Source organism: Orcinus orca, chromosome 9 (assembly GCF_937001465.1).
Source record: "Orcinus orca chromosome 9, mOrcOrc1.1, whole genome shotgun sequence".
Classification (NCBI taxonomy): domain Eukaryota; kingdom Metazoa; phylum Chordata; class Mammalia; order Artiodactyla; family Delphinidae; genus Orcinus; species Orcinus orca.
Window position 1 is genome coordinate 93,251,327 of NC_064567.1, and position 16,985 is coordinate 93,268,311.

The window sequence follows — 16,985 nt, forward strand, 5'->3', positions numbered from 1 at the left end:
TTTCCGGTGAAGTTAGGATGCGACACAGGCCTGAAGTGCAGCGGGAGAGAGTTATGTGAAAATCCAGACAGACTGCCTGGGTTCTGAGATTCTTGAATATGTTATGAAGCAGAGCAGGACTTGCCCCACAAACAGTGCTGGAGAGTTTTCCAAGGTTCTGAGTCATCAGGCAGGGTTTCCAGGGACAGCAGTGCCACAGCCTCAGTTGTTCTGAGATAATCTGACCTGATGCATGAAGAAAGCCAATGGAATTTGATGGACCTCAGACTTCACATAAAAAGGTGGGTGGCAACCAAGCAGGGAGATAAGTCAATTCTTTCTGAAGATGGGAGCTCAGACTAGCCCATTTGCCTCGTAATTGTATAAAATACTACAGCAAATGAGAGGCTGCAGTTACCTTCCTTTCAAGCGTAAGAAGAATTTGCATTTCTGCTTAAAACTGAACAATTGTCAATGCAAAGGAATTGATCCAGTTAGATAAGAAAGTTTCATATTGGGATTATCACCTATAGACAGCAGTGAGGGTTAGAGCTGAAGGAACTACACTCCTTAAGCTGCTTCCATGAAAAACTTCAATCAACTGCTAGCTTCTGCTTTACAAACTTTGACGTATGTCCCTTGACCTTTAACAACTACCCCTTCACGTTTGACACTTAACGTTTGCTACATGATTAAAATTCAGCGTTAATTAATTTTAACACTATCAGTTAAGTTATATTTAGCTGAGAACACTCACTTTTGTCTTTTGTGAGTAGCACTGCAGCGTTATTACAAAGAGGTAGTCAGGAGGGCAACAGAGATACGAGAAGAGAAGAATGATTCAGTGTGCAGATAATTGTTTCGAGTGAAATTTAGCGTGGTATTTTTGTTCCTGTCCTCAGTAGAACTGAGATTTAGCACCTCGCGTTGGCTTTTAGCCCTCACCCCCACGAAGGAGGAGGCTGTGCTGGGCGGGTGCTGAGAATGAGGCACACCAGAATTAAATTATAGCACAGCTCGAACACCGGCAAGAATTTTCTCTGGCCAGCTCTTGGGTGCAAAACTGGCAATTCCAAAAGAAAGGCAAGGCATCCCTGGAAAGATCTCCTTATGGTGTGGCATCACCCTTAATGGGGAGGTTTGACATGGTCGTGTCAAGAGCATCACCCCCAAAGTGGCGACCATTCCCAAAGAAAACAGTGGAAGCCAGGATGTTTAGCCATAGCAGAGTTATAGTTCTAACCTTAAAAAGTCATCCAGGAGGTTGTCGTATGGATGGCTTATTCCGTAACGTGACCAATAAGCTCACCGGAAATAGATGAAAGCCAAGAAATGTGTCCTCTCTCCCTGAGTATTCCAAGTGAGAAAACATTTTTATTGGTTTATTTATTTCGTGCTCTTTTGCTCTGTGGAAAGATTATGATAAGGATAAGCATGTGCAGATCTTGCTTTTACCTGAGGCTCAAAATGCTAGAGAACCATTACTACTGCTACTCTTTGGGATATTAGCATGAAATTGTGGTCCGCAAGTTCACAGGGCCACTGAAATACTTCTTTGTATGGAACAGGAAGAGAGAAGCTCTGCATTTGGTAGATAGTGCAGGTGAAGCACTATTCATATGTACGTCACCCATATGTGTCTCACTGAAGATCCAGTAGTAGTAATAAAAAACTGAATTTGGGGGTTCTTTGAAACAGTATACTCAGGTAGCCTCCAGTTGTTAAAAACTAAACTAACAAAAGAAGACAACTTTGTAGCATTTTCCTTTGCGTATGACAGAACACTTTGCCTCCAGTAATTCATGTTTTATGTTCTAGAATCTAGTTCCATACCCTCATCTCATCCTTTACCTACAGCTGGAGGGCACTTGATCTCTGGCAGATTTTCTTTTCCTGCCCACCCCCTGGGAAAAACTACAGCCAAGGACTTATGTAGTTTAAAGGATTTAAACTACGGTGCCAAGGATTTAAGTAGCTCTGTTTCCGTAGCCGAGCAATTCAGCATCCAGTCACATTTCTCTTGGTTGGGCTCTGCTAGAATGTCCCTGTCCTAGTAACTGCCTTGAGTCTTAACTCCGAGGTCAAGTCTACCTTGTGTTCTTGATGGGACACCAAATACCTATCTTGGTCCAATGCATGAGATCGAGTCAGCCCTCTAGGATGGGGTTCCTGGCTTTTTGTTTTCTCAGTTGTCTCCATCCCCCTGACTCCAGGGTAGTGGAGTCCTAGTTATGAAACCTAGTCTTATGAGTAAGACCTTGTTACCACTGAGAACATCTCTGGTTTCAGTCTCCTGCTCAGGCCTCTGACCTGGTCCTACGCTGTATTCCCTGTCAGCTGTCTCTGCTCATTGCTTGTCACAGCAGCTCTGATCTGTCTACTTCCCACAGTCACTGGGCCTTCTGGATACTCTGATTCACCTTTCAAACTGGACTGACTCCCCACCCCTTCCGCTGAATAAACTTCCAGGGCTCCAGTTCCTGGTTCCTCCCATCCTGTCCTTCTGCAGTTGACCTTGGCCCAATCCTGCTATGAGGTCTTGCAGGCAAAGGCTGAGCTTTAATATTCAGAGGATCAAGCATAGATGAAAGGGGGAAAATCATACCCTATATTTAGGAGCAAATAACATTTTTAAGGGTGGGAAGACTTTATAAAAGTCAAGTTTGCTAGCCCTTGAGTCTTCTAATTCTTTTTGGCTTCACTGGGTTTAATATAAGATGGAAACATTTTAACCTCAAATATTTACTTTCAAAGTAACATTTCAAGTGAGAGAGTAGCATGGACATACATCTACCAAATGAAAAATAGGTAGCTAGTGGGAAGCAGCTGTATTGCACGGGGAGATCAGCTCGGTGCTTTGTGAGCACCTAGAGGGGTGGGATAGGGAGGGTGGGAGGGAGACACAAGAGGGAGGGGTTATGGGGATATATGTATACATATAGCTGATTCACTTTGTTATACAGCAGCAACTAACACAACATTGTAAAGCAATTATACTCCAATAAAGATGTTAAAACAAATCTGTTTTGCAATATCTTTCTTCAATGGATTGAACAGGTGGCTTTGCATATTCCTTGAGATTGAAGATAATTTTACTTTGTAAGTTATTTTTCTCTCTGTTTTTACATTTTAAGGTGTTGCACAATGGCCTCGTTATGGAGATGAAACATCCGACTGTGGGGAAGATATCAGTCCCAGGTTTGAAAATTTTTATTTTTCTTAACTCTTTCCTTCATGAACTTGTCCCCTGTGCTGATCACTGCAAGTAGTTGATGACCCTCCAAACAACTTGTCAAGACATTATCTAAACTTTTCATTTTGGGTAAAAGGGGAACCCTAGAATCACACCCACAAGCGTGTTTGCTGAGGCTGTGGACTTGTGTCTTCACTCTGTCTGGGTGACAAAAAAATGCTTGTATTACCTAACTCCATTCTGTGGAATCACGTACTCACACAAGTGCTTTATGGCCAACAGATAGATGGCGATAGATATGGAAAATGTTCTGAATTACGCTTGGTTTGTATGAGAATGAGAAAGAAAGACAGGCACCATAGAGGTGGTGTCCAAGCAAGGCTACTGACTGCTCAGGCCAGGGCATTTTTTTTTTCTGAACTGTGGTTTAAGGTATGGATCTTAGCTTTGTCGATCAAGAAACTAAATGTTTTCAGTAAACTCAGAATATATTGAATTTTTGTAACTTGACTCATACCAAACAAACTCACTGAAGACATTTTGGCCTTAAGCCAAAGTGCCAGGTTTTTCACTTCTAGGGAGAAACCTCAGGCCTGACTCTCAGAGCATCCAAACTGTAGTGAGAGCTTATGATCAACCTATTGGCCCCAACAGACTGCACTTCTCTAGTGATCGTGACATTACCGTTCCTCAGATCTGCTGTCTCTACTCTGGTCATTGCTAGAAAGACACTCCACATTCTTGTCCATCGCATCCCTATTTTCTAGGCTATACACAAATCATACACATTTTTTTTTCTCTTCTTTTGACAGAGAATAAGGAAATTAGTTAGAATATAACTTTGGTCATTGTTTTCCTGAAACTATATCCTGGTCGCCTTGCTTGAAATTTGGGTATTTCCCAAATCCCTCAGTCACATCTGTCAAATGACATAAGTATTTACTTCTATAGGTATCAGATCTCATTTCTTGAATAACTGCTATTGTTAAGTTGGTTGTGGGTATAACCTAATAGTAAGATTTGGGATCAGCTGGATAATAATGTCCTAGAACAGATCAGATCATGGCCACTGGCCAACAAAAAGAATGAGAGGAAGGAAGTATGATGAATAAAGCAAATTGAAGGAGAAAGTTCTGATATTCAGGAGTATAAGGAGCGTTATACATGAATTAAGGGAGGTAACTAAGAGAGAGAGCAGGTATAAGCATATCAGAAACTGGGATCACATGTTAACAGGGAAATGCTATATGGCATAGAAAAGTAGTGGAAAAAAAGCATGTTGATAAAAGCTAAGCAAGTCATTTATTCATTTATATTATTGAGTATGTACTATGTGCCAGGCTCTGGGTCCTGGGAATGCAAAAATAAACCAGGCAACTTGGCCCTTGGCCACATGAAGCTCATACTCAATGGAAAGTCATATAGTAGAAGCAACCAACAAATGTTTCTGTAACTGTAAGTCATGATACGTGCAAAGAAGGGGTATGAACAGTGTGCTTCGTAGAGAGTAACGGGGACAGAGGGACCTGTGATAGTTTAGGTTGATCAGAAAAAGCCTCTCTGAGAGGATGACTTGGACACTGAAAATTGAAGGAGAGTTAGAAGTTGACATTGAAGAATAGGGGAAGAGCATTCGAGCAGAGGGACCAGCTTATGAGAAGGCTCTGAGGTGGGAAAGAGCTGGGTATGCTTTAAACGAGAACGGAAAGTGAGGAAAGATTTCTCCAAAGAAGACATACAGATGGCCAACAAACACATGAAAAGATGCACAACATCACTCAGAGACATGCAAAACCACAATGAGGTATCATCTCTCACTGGTCAGAATGGCCATCATCAAAATATCTACAAACAATAAATGCTGGAGAGGGTGTGGAGAAAAGGGAACCCTCCTACACTGTTGGTGGGAATGTAAATTAGTGCAGCCACTGTGGAGAACAGTTTGGAGGTTCCTTAAAAACATAAAAATAGAACTACCATATGACCCAGCAATCCCACTACTGGGCATATACCCTGAGAAAATTCAAATTTTCTTAAAATTCAAAAAGAGTCATGTACCCCAATGTTCATTGCTGCTCTATGTACAAGAGCCAGGACATGGAAGCAACCTAAGTGTCCATAGACAGATGAATGGATAAAGAAGACATGGCACATATATACAATGGAATATTACTCAGCCATAAAAAATGAACGAAATTGAGTTATTTGTAATGAGCTGGATGGGCCTAGAGTCTGTCATACAGAGTGAAGTACGTCAGAAAGAGAAAAACAAATACCGTATGCTAACTCACATATATGGAATCTAAAAAAACGGTACTGATGAACCTAGTGGCAGGGCAGGAATAAAGATGCAGATGTAGAGAACGGGCTTGAGGACACGGAGGGGAAGGGGAAGCTGGGACAAAGTGAGAGAGTAGCATTGACATATATACACTACCAAATGTAAAATGTAAAATGCAACAGTGGGAAGCTGTTGCATAGCACAGGGAGATCAGCTTGATGCTTTGTGACCACCTTAGAGGGGTGGGATAAGGAGGGTGGGAGGGAGGCTCAGGAGGGAGGGAATATGGGGATATATGTATAAACATAGTTGATTCACTTTGTTTGTTGTACAGCAGAAACTAACACAACATTATAAAGCAATTATACTCCAATAAAGATAAAAAAATTAAAAAATTAAAAATTAAATAATAAATAAATAAGTAGTGAAGAAAGAGGGGCAGGAATGGAGACTGAAGAGAGAAGCAGAGCCTCAAGGCCCCACTAGGTTTAGTTTTACTCTAGTTTTAAGCAGAGGAGTGAAATGACACAACTTGTAACTTAAAGCAGGGAGTCAAGTTAGGAAGTTATTACAAGACTTCAGGTTACAGTCGGCATCTGAAATTAAGGACGTGGTAATAGCGAGAAAGAGAAGGGGGTAGTCAAAGCAAAAAAATGTGATCATAGTGCTTTCAGTATGAGAAGACTTTAAAAAGCATTTTGTCCAGTAGTTTTTGACTTTAATTTTTAAACAGTGGAACTGATTTCTCAAATGAAGTCTAACTATCTAAAACAGATCAAAGTCGAATTTTGCAATTGGTAAGTTAGCACTCCAACTCTTTACCTTTTTTCCCCTGCTTTCATCATGCTATACTCCTCCAAACACCTCTTTGGAACCATGGGTCCCTAAAGAATAATTCAAGAAACACCGATCTAACTTAATTCCACAAGTTTACAGATGAGGTCATACCACATTGATATCCCCAACACATGAGAGAATAAGATAAACATTTGAAAGTTAATAACAGTTATTAGAATGATAGTAAGGAAAAAAGTAAGTCAGAGGCCAACCTAGAATGAACTCATTGGATGTAACTCTCTATCAGTCAGATGTGCATTTACTGACTTTCCTTGGTAAATAAATAATCAATCAATCAAGAAGGAAATATTTTTTCAGACTCCTAAAGGAGAATGCATACCTCTTTTGCTCACTTTAATGTATGTGTATCAGTTAGCTATTCTCACAATAATGCTGTGTAACAAATAACCACAAAAATCTCAGTAACATTCAAGCATAAGCATTTATTTATTCCGTGCATGTGGATTGGATGGTAGATGACTGATCTAGGCTGGACTTGCCTGGGTGGCTTTGCTTCTAGATGCAGGTCTGGCTGGACTTGACTCCAGTGTGAGTTAGACCCAGTTCTGCTCCATGTGCCTCTCACTTCTTCTCATGGCAATGCCAGAAGAGCAAGAAGGCAAACAGAAACCCCAATGCCACTTAAGAGCTTTTGCAGAACTAACAGACCCTTCTGCCCACAACTCATTGGCCAAAGCAAGTGTTAGGCTATATGGGGTTGGGGAAAATATATCTCTCTTTTTAAGAGAAACTGTAAAGTTACACGGTGAAGGCATGGGCAGAGGGAGGGGTAAATAACTAGGGCCCAAAATTCAATTTACTACAATATAATCCTCAGGTCTACAGCAATCTCTTTTTAATCTCCTTTTGCAAATTTTTATTTTTGTTTCTTTAATTTTTATAGGGCTTAGGCATCTTTTTGGTATATCTATCTTATTGACTGACCTTATATTCTCTCTATAGAATTACCAACAAAGGAAGTCTCAGATTTGAGATGAAATGGATGTGTTTAGATTATTTTTGGAATTAGTATCTGAGTGTCTGTAGAGGGCAGCACATCCGGACTCCCCATGAAGGGGAGAGACAATTCTGCTCATAGACATAAGATAAGAAGTTGCTATTGTATCTCCTAATTCAGTGTATCCCAGTAAGAGATCACTCAGACAGGATGAGATATTAAATGCAAAGAGAATTTATCAGTAAATAATTTTAAATTTTCCTGTGCTTTGTCCTCTTCATTGATATTATTTACGGATGATAGTTCCACCTTTTTTTGTAAGGAATGTCCTCATTGGGAACCTCATGAATGCTGTAGAAATAACTCAGATTCTCCCACAATGCCTCAGTGAGGCGAATCCGCCAAAACAGGACAGGTGGGTGTAGTTAAAAGTGGTGTTTATGCTGCACTGTTTTCTAGTTAGCCAGTGGACACACATTTTGGGATTCATTAAATGTAGTTCTGCTGATTTACATATATGTCTGCATCTTTATATTTACAGTGAAAATCATAATTAAAACTAATTATTTATATTACCTTTGTTATTAATGAATCTCTTGTGAACAGTACTGAATTTTCTACATGTCGCACTAATTTGCCTGAAGGATTTTCCATCTTAGTCATTATGAGAAATTTGTCTCTTGGAGAACAGAGTTTATGGCACCTTTTTTAGAGATGTGTAAATCCACAGCAGTCCCTCAGATTCTCACATTAGAATTCCTGTATAGGCGAGTGCTCATTGATTAAAACCTTAAAGGTGCTCGTCCACCAATGTTGAAGACACTTTGAACAGGAACGGGAAATTATTTACCTCTTCAAAATTTCTTTCTGCTACTTAAATAATTATTGTCAGCACTTAATACATTGTTCCAATATTTGTAACCATTACCAATATTAAAATAATAAATGAAGTAGTATAGTCCAGACGATCTCCTTTATTAATTTATATCTATTGTAACATGCTCCCTTTTCATATCGTTTCCCACCACCTCCCATCTCTAGTAAACAGTTAAGACAGAAATTTCATTTGTGTATATATATACGTGTCATAGTTAAAACATGCAAACTAGTTAACAGTCATGAATTATCTCTAAATATGAAATGTAGTTCTGCTAATGCTATCATTCTTTCATTCTTGTTTATTAAACTGCTCTCTCATTCGACCTTTAAATCCTATTTTCCAGTTAAAGGTAGAAAGATACAAAGAAAACTAGTTATTAATTGGAGTATAAATGAGAAGATGCATCATATCTCTTTGCCCAGCTTAAGTAATCTGGTGTTCTGTGAGTCCCTGGTGAGTGGAGTAGTCAGTCAGTAGTTTTAGCTCACCATTCGTTTAGTGACAGAAGTGTCAGCACAGTGGGCACAGTCTACTAATTTGCTCATAATTAACTAAGGTAACCTGGTTGAGTGCTAAAACCTTAAACACACCCACACTCACACACACAACTTAACTCACTAAACCTACCGTGTCCCATACGTTATATGAAGCTCTGGTGTTAGGGCTGTACCCAGGCCGGGCCCAGTCACTCATGGAGCTTACAGTTTGCCAGGAAATTTTTTTGTTATTCTGAATAATAAATTCAGAAAAGTGAGATGGGCGTTTCCGTGGAGAACCAGAGGCAACAGCAGGATGGCCTGAAAGCGCAGATGAGGGAGGCCTCACCTAGAGCGTGGGATCAGCAAAGGTGTCCCTGAGAATGAAATGTAAGCAGACACGTGACCTACGACCAGTTGTCAGCTGGGCCAAACTGGTGTGGGCTGAGGGAGGGACGGGGAGGTGCTGAGCGTGGTGCTGGAGGAGCTGAGAAAGGGCAGGAATGGAGATGACCCTGGAGAGGTAGCCAGAGGCCAGGAGAATAAGACCTCAGATAGAGCTAATGGTCACATTACAAACAGATCAAAATGTAAAGATCTATGCTGAGGTCTCAGGTCTCTACTCTCTGGGGGTGAAGTGGGACCCAGAGGAGGAAATTGGGAGGAATCTCAAACGTGGTTTGGCAGGTGTTCTCACTGACTGCTTTTAGGTGTAATTTCTAAAATGCTTCTAACTCCATTGAAAATTTTTATAAAACTTCTAATGTCCTGAATTTTAAACTGTGAAATTGATAAAATTCTCATTTGTTAATTACGGAGGTGAAGAAGTACATTAAAGGTCATACCACATTTCCTCAATAAGAGATGGGCCATCATATAAACATCACATTATTTGTGATTTTAGTGGGAAGATCTTACACTAGTTATCACATTCCAAAGACTGCCACTTTCCACTGAGCCATTCACTAGTTGCATCTTCTTATAATACCACTGGCTATTGGTCTTTTAGCCAGAAAGGAACACGTCCTTCCGGGTACTGTGTAGATGCCAGAACAGCCTTGGTGCTGAGTTCCAAACTTCAAAGGATGTCACTGAAATAGAGTTTGATGCATACCTCTAGTTTCTCACCATAACCTTTTACCAATACCTCCCCGTAAATGTGCACGGTGGTCATTTGATTCCAGCAGCACTTCTGGGAAGTATTTGAGTGGTGAGTGTGTCAGGGCTGTGAGAGGGAAGCCGTCTTCTATCATGCAAAATGATTTTAAATTGAATTACCCTTGCCTGCTGGTCCCTTGATCTGTGTTTTCAGAAAGCAGCTCTAAGTTCTTTTAAATAAAACTTTTCTTAAGTTTTTCCCCACAGTATTTTAATATTTGGAACCTGCAACAAATTTTAGCTAGTGAGCGTTGGATACAGGAAGAACAGTCACCACTATGAATTAATGTAGCTCAAACCAAAGTATTCGAATATTGACATTTGGATTTTTATAGTGACTTTCTAAGAAGCTGAATGTACTTCTTTATTTGATTATCTAACATACTGTATTTCCAGATGTTTTGCAAGACTTTTTATAAGTGATGATCTAAGACACCTTTCTTTTGTAAAGCTCCTGCAGGGCAAAGATGCTGTCATTTAAACTCTAACCAGCACCCTCTGTACCAAGGAGGTACCTAACAGACGTTTTCTGGATGATGATTAGGATAAAAAAGCTACTAGATGAAAAATAACTGAAAAGATGATTTGTGACAATTTAAAGCAGTATGCATTTTTTTATGAACAGATTGACTACCTGTGGAAGCTATCTGAAAGAGATCTGTTTTACTTCTTAGTTTGTTTCCAGCTTGAAGTACATATACTAGACGGAGTCACCACCTAGTCTCTGGCATGGTTGCAGATCTTCCTCTCTGTGCTATCCATGCCTTCAGCTTTCCCCGTTACTTTTAGCTTTTTTTCCCCTTTACATAGAAAATTAGATGATGCTTCTGAAATCACAAATCCTCAAAGTTTAGTTAAATTTCAATAATGGATAACAGCAATGGGGAAAGCTGTCACAAATCTTACTAGGGAAAAAGACAAATTAAAGAGGCACAAAAGTTTCAGCTTGTCTTCCTCCGTAAAGTTTAAATATGTTGGTTCTCATAAGGAGTTCTAAGTGAAACCAATCTGAGAGTGAAAGGTGAGATAACTTATTCCTTCCAGGTAGAAAAATCTTTCAGATGACAACAGGAAGAGTGTGCAAAGTTTTCACATTGTGTATAGTGCATAATCTATGTTCTAGAAAGAGCATACTCCTTCAGGGACCAGGCTAAGCGGTAAGAAAGAGGAAAGAGATGAAAAGAAGGGTCTGTAGTCTGTCAACAGAATGAGAGAGAGCTGGCAGGGAAGTGGATTTTCAAATAGACTAGCCATGGTACTTCCCAAAGTCCTCAATTATTTTTAACTTGATTAAACCCTTAACCCACGGCAATGCCCTGAGAGTTAAATAAATCAGCATATTCTCAGGTGATTTGACAGAGTGCCTGCAGCCTTCCTTGGAAATCCCGTTCCCATGAGGCGGGGTCGTAGACATTGTTACCGTTCAGTGAGAAATGAATAGCCAGAGTGACTTTCCTTCCTAGGAGAGCAGGGAGGAAACAGGAGGAGGGAATAGCATCCCCAGGAATGTCTTTCCATCAGGAACTGGAGAAGCCCTAAGAGGCAAGTTACCATCGCTGATATGACTTAGGGATCTCCATCAACGATGCTTATCTGTGCCATGAGGAAGAAATATTCCGTGAGAGCTGGGCTTTCACGCTCAGGGAATTCACGTTCCTGTTACTCGGGATGGGAAGGTGGCCAAGATCTCAGTTGTTCCTCTTCAACCATCTTCATCAACTGAGGCGCTAAGATAAGTGCATCTGTCCAAAAGGCCAGAAACTCATGTTCCAAATCAGTCCTGAGTTATCAGTGAAGTTCTGGGGTGCAGAGTTGTTTTCACTATTAGAAATTCATATTTCTAAATATGGCTAAAGAATTTTCCTGGGTGCATACTTAATTGGACTTCTACATTGTTTGGGGTGTTTTCTCAAGTATCACTATGCAGAATGACCCCTGAGGTTAGAGGTGTATTTGACATCATCTGAGTAGACCACTGAATGTCACCCCAAACATAGAAATCAAAGCAAAATAAAAACAAAAATAAAAAGCCACAGGAAGCACCGGAAGAGTGGAAGTCTCAATGATGGTAAAGCATTTCTTGTCATTTTTGTCTTAAAAGGTGGATCAGACATTTTCTGAGATCAATTCTTGAGTCCTTGCTGTATTCGCTGCTGCCAGCTTTCATTGGGTACCCAGAGAAGTCTTTTTCTGGATCTAATTTAAATACTGACTTTATGCTAGATCTTTAAAGAATAAATTAATTAAACGTAATTAGGCACGTGAACTGGCTGGAGAAGTAGAATCGGATACTATGTAATAGCTAAATACAAAAGGCTTGAAATTATCTTCCAGTTTGGACTTCCGTGTTGTGGAATTAACTTGGATAATTAGGAAGTGACATTAACTTTGCCTCCAAGTGGGCTTCAGCCGGGAGGAGTTGCTTGACCTCATTGCCGGGTTTATTTAGGGTTGGAGAAGGGGTCATTTTAGTCCTCTCTGAGGGAGGAATGGCTTTGCTGTCCTCCAGCATTGCCAGGTAGGGACTCTGTGGTCCATGAAGAGATGACAAGTGGGCTGCATCCCAGGGGAAAATTGTTTTCTTTAAGCATGGTTCCGTAAGATGTCAAGATTTACTCCTGTTAAGAAGACTTAGCCAGAGAAAATATCAGTAGAGTTAGCTATCTTCTTATATCAAAGGATTATAGTTTAATTTTGACGAGGCACACACTGTACTGTAAATATTAATAAGTGTTGGTGGAGGTGAAGAAATGGTAGTAAAAGGGTTAAATAAGAACCTTCAGATATTTTAACCTAACCAAGGGGTCATGTGCAATATCCCACTTATGCCATCACCTCCAAACCTTAAGGATTTATTTGGCATTGAGCTGGGTCTTGAAATTCATTGCTTATCTCCTTTTCAGCAGGAGTGAATGCTGTCTTCTCTGTGTTAGCTGTGTACCGACTTTTTTGGGACCGTATCCCCCTATAGTCATATCTTTATCTGGTATGGCATTAGCAGTCACCGTGTCCCTGGGCTCATCCTTTGCGTAAGATTAGGACACTGCCTAGAGGGGGAGGGATGAGGGGCCTTGAAATGCTTCCCAACTTGTCCTTCATCAGAGCATCATGTAAGTCACGGTGGCCATGTGACTCTCAGGGTGGGTGACCCATTAGTCAAAACTACTCAGAACCCTGTGTCTGTTGAAAGTGTCCCAATGAACCCTATACTCCAGCTTATTGCAAGAAGCCATATGCTTTTCAAGCAATTAAGAGAAAACCTGATTTTAATTAGATTAAAAATGAAAAATAAGGTAGTACAAGACGTTTGGGGGATTTCAGAAGAGAGTATAGTGAGATAAAAGCATCAACAAGATGCTGCAGCCACAGAAAGCTAGAGAACTACTACCCCACATAGACTTACAGAATATCCTCAACAGTTTACCTCCCATAAACTCTTCATAAACTGCATTCTCTTGGTTGCTGGGCCTTCAAGTTGATACGTGAACTTAAGTAACTGACTTCACCTTTTAGTGCCTTGTCTTGCTTTGATGACATTGATTTTTGCATTCTTTCAGTTTAAAGGAAAAATGTAATTTACAGTACTGCATATAAGGTATTTTGTGAATAGATTTTAATAGCTTCATTGCCTTGGAACATTCAAATTTGAAACAAGGGAATGCAAGTGAACATCTGTTGAGTAGTTCTCCCTCTCTCTCGCTCTCGCTCTCGCTCTCGCTCTCGCTCTCTCGCTCTCTCGCGCTCTCGTTCTTGCTCTTGCTCTCGCTCTCTCTGAGCCCTTTATGCATATGATTTGTTTAACCTCTAGGAAAATTCAGTAAGCCATACATTATTACGTCCATTTTACAGCTGAGAAAATTGAGACTTGCTAAGTGTTGCAGCACCAATGGGAACCCAGATCTGAGTATCTCTGAAATGTGTCCTCTTTTTCCTATTTCCTACCGTCTCCTAAAGTTGAGCCCAAAAGGAAGGTTGAGCCAGTTATTGAGTTTTTTATCTTACAACTTTAGTCTCTAGTCTAAAGGCTGATTAACATATTTTAAATGTTTCATTGAAAGAGGAGCTTGGAAATTTATTTAAGAATGTTAAAATTCAAGAATTTAAACTTTGAGCCTCTGTCCTTTGGGGATTAAGTTTGGTTTTTAGTCTATTATTGTGTTTTTATGAAAAAAAAAAAAGCCATCAGAAAATATATTGTTAGGCCATTTCGATATTCTCAAGAGCATATAAGTGTAAATGCACCAAAACATGTGGATTACATTTCCCTCAAGTTGTGCTGTTTTCACACATTAACAGAAAAGCAGTTTGAAAGGTGGGGGGGTGGAAATATTTGGGACATATCTGCAGGTTTCAATCATCAAAAGACCCGTGATGTTAAGCTGCCACACTGACTTACCCAGATTTCTCATCTTTGCAGTGACCTTTCTGTGGCACTGGTACTATGTGGGCAAATTTCTTCTTGCTCACTGGGGGCTGGTTTTATTTTCAAGTTAAAGCCAGTTCCCTTCAAGCAACTTTAATTAACGTGCAAACAGTATTGTACTGGTACAAGAACGTTACAGTGATATTTTTTCCAAGTGAGTGGTTGATACTATGGCCAGAGCAGGAATTTAAAAGTTAGGGACTTCCCTGGTGGTCCAGTAGATAAGACTCAGTGCTTCCACTGCAGCGGGCACGGGTTTGATCCCTGGCTGGGAAACTAAGATCCTGTATGCCACACGGTGCTGCCAAAATATATATATATATATATATTAGTGACAAATTCTGTATGATTCCACTTATATGAGGGACCTAGAGTAGTTAAATTCGTAGAGACAGAAAGTAGAAGGGTGGTTCCGCAGGTCTGGGTGGGGGATGAATGGAGAGTTAGGGTTTAATGGGTGAGAAGTCTCAGTTGGGGAAGATGGAAAAGTTCTGGAGATGGATGGTGGTGATGGTCGCACAACAGTGTGAATGTGCTTAATACCACTGAATTGCACACCTGAAAAAAGGTTGAAATGATAAATTTTGTGTTGTATATATTACCGCAATAAAATATATGATTACTAGAAAAAATCAGCTAACTTCTATGCTGTTTTCCCATGTGCCTGGGGCGTATATGTGTGGTGTAGAGAGGAGTGCCTTTAGGCTCCATCAGGGAGACCTGAGTACAAACTCAGCTCTGCCAGAAATGGTTGGCGATACTAGGCCTTCCTGATCAGCCTTCCTGACCTGTCTCAGTGACATCTGTCTTCTCTGCAATATAAAGATCAGACACTTAAGATAATTACGATAATTAAATAACAATTCATGCCAAGGACCCAGCACGTAGGAGTAAGTGGAAGCACGTTGTAGATAATTAATAAACTCTCAGCAGTGTCTACGGTAGCCACAACTCTTGGGGGAAAATAAAACTAGCCACATTATTAGTTATTTTTCAAACATGGGACATTGAAATAATCATGCATATTTCTCTAAGAAATACAGTAAAACAAATCATTCTTTCATTGAACATTTATCTACTCTGTGCCAAGTGCTGACTGACAAGGAGCTCGTCTAATGGGGCGTTTGACAGTGACTAATCAAATGAAATGCAGTGGGGACCGGGGAACCCTGGACCGTCGCTGCCAGATATGTGTGTAGGGCCAAACCAGCTTTGAAACTCTTGGATAAATGTGTTGTACACAGCGTCAGTGGAGACCACAGCAGTGTGAGAGCATCCTCCAGAAACAGCACTGTGCTAGACAGATCGTGCAGGTGAAAATGATTCAGAGACTGTAGATGAGAATGTAACAGCTTGTTTAGGGGGAATGAGAGCAAGACCGCAGAACGGTGCAGCATTTCCAAAATACACTCTGCACACCCTACAGCTTCTTGACGTCCTCATAGCTGTCTCACCAAGAAATGACTCTCTTGTCCAACACCTTTGGGAAGCTGCCTTAAACAAAGGTCCATGGATTTTCTCTACCTTGGCATTTCTCAGATCCATGAACGTTCTAAGACAGCTTTGAGTCTCCAAGAGGGAGATGTCCTGTTTCCTGAAGTTATTTGACAGTGGTGCCCTTTTCTTTCCAGAGCTCTTACTCAGATCCCATGGAAAAGCATTTTGTGGGCCACTCCACTGAGCACGTGTGTCCCTTGGAGCCACATGGAACAGGTTGTAATGGTCATTCACTGGAGAAATTGGCTAGTTGACACTAATAAAAGGGGAGGGAAGTCAAAATAGAAAGCTGCCCATCTTCTGAGGATCAGAAGTTTTTCTTGTTTCTTAGCTCGAGGGACCAAGGGTCCTGAAGAATGTCAGGAGAGGTTTCTTTCTCCTGTGAGGGCTGAACACCCACGAACACCGGGCAGGAGAGGGTCAGCCAGGAGCACAGCCACGGGGTTGTCTGGGTGGCTGAGTGGCTGTAGTGGGAGTGGGGCACCTTTACTTCAAGCTGGTGCAGCCTCCACCCGTGAGAGCCTTGTTCAAAGGCATTAAAAATGGAAATGGATTGAGGGCAACACCGAAGTGCAGATCAGGAACAGCTCACATGGTGATGCTCTTGCACTAGAAGCAAAAACTATCCTGGGATCTAAAGAAATCACTTAAGAAGAAAATGCTTCCTCTTCATTGAGCCTCAGGAAAGCTGCTTTAGTAGAATCCTGCACAATTGTTCGTACTCTAGCTTAGAAAATGGAGTTGATTAAGTGGAAGGAAATTTTTTAAATGTGACAAAGATGATGAGGTGATTAAGGGGTAGGGTTTAAGTAGCAAGATGTGGAGAATTTAAGATGTATGACTGAGTAGCGATGACAGTGGGGTGTATGATAGCTGCCTATAAAGACCCAATTAATTGCCTAATGTGGCAGATGAGAAGAAATGGGCTTTAAGCACCAAAAGGGAAGCTTGAATTGAAGCCTATCAGGGAAACAGTATTTACCCGTAAGGGTGATTCGACTGCCATCACAGCGGAAGTCAGTGGAGTTATTCGGATAAAGATTCAGGATGAAACTTTTCTTTCTTATATCCTGGTGTCAACCTTTTTTTTTCCTTTAAAAAGGATGCATACATTTCATGTTTCTCAGGGGCAGACATTGAAGAATAGAGCACACTATTTAATTTGCTCCAGGATGTTGTGAGATGGTAACAACACTTAGGATTGCTTCAAGCCTCTACATGTGTTTTCCCTTAAGCTGAATTATAGTAATATCCTGGCTGGTAAGAATCATAGAAAATCTGTGCATTCTGTTACACTGTGTGT

General features: G+C 40.7%; 1 protein-coding gene across 3 annotated transcripts in view; it reads left to right on the forward strand.

The window, feature by feature from the left end:
- Positions 1-16,985, forward strand: part of SUGCT (succinyl-CoA:glutarate-CoA transferase) — a 683,662-nt gene that overhangs the window by 578,147 nt on the left and 88,530 nt on the right. For all 3 annotated transcript variants that reach the window (XR_007479090.1, XM_049714567.1, XM_004263495.4), the window contains one exon: positions 3,114-3,177. Coding sequence is in view for 2 of the 3 variants with exons in the window: in XM_049714567.1 (XP_049570524.1) it covers positions 3,114-3,177 (64 nt within the window). In the remaining variant the exon portion in view is untranslated. The remainder of the gene's footprint in view (positions 1-3,113; positions 3,178-16,985) is intronic.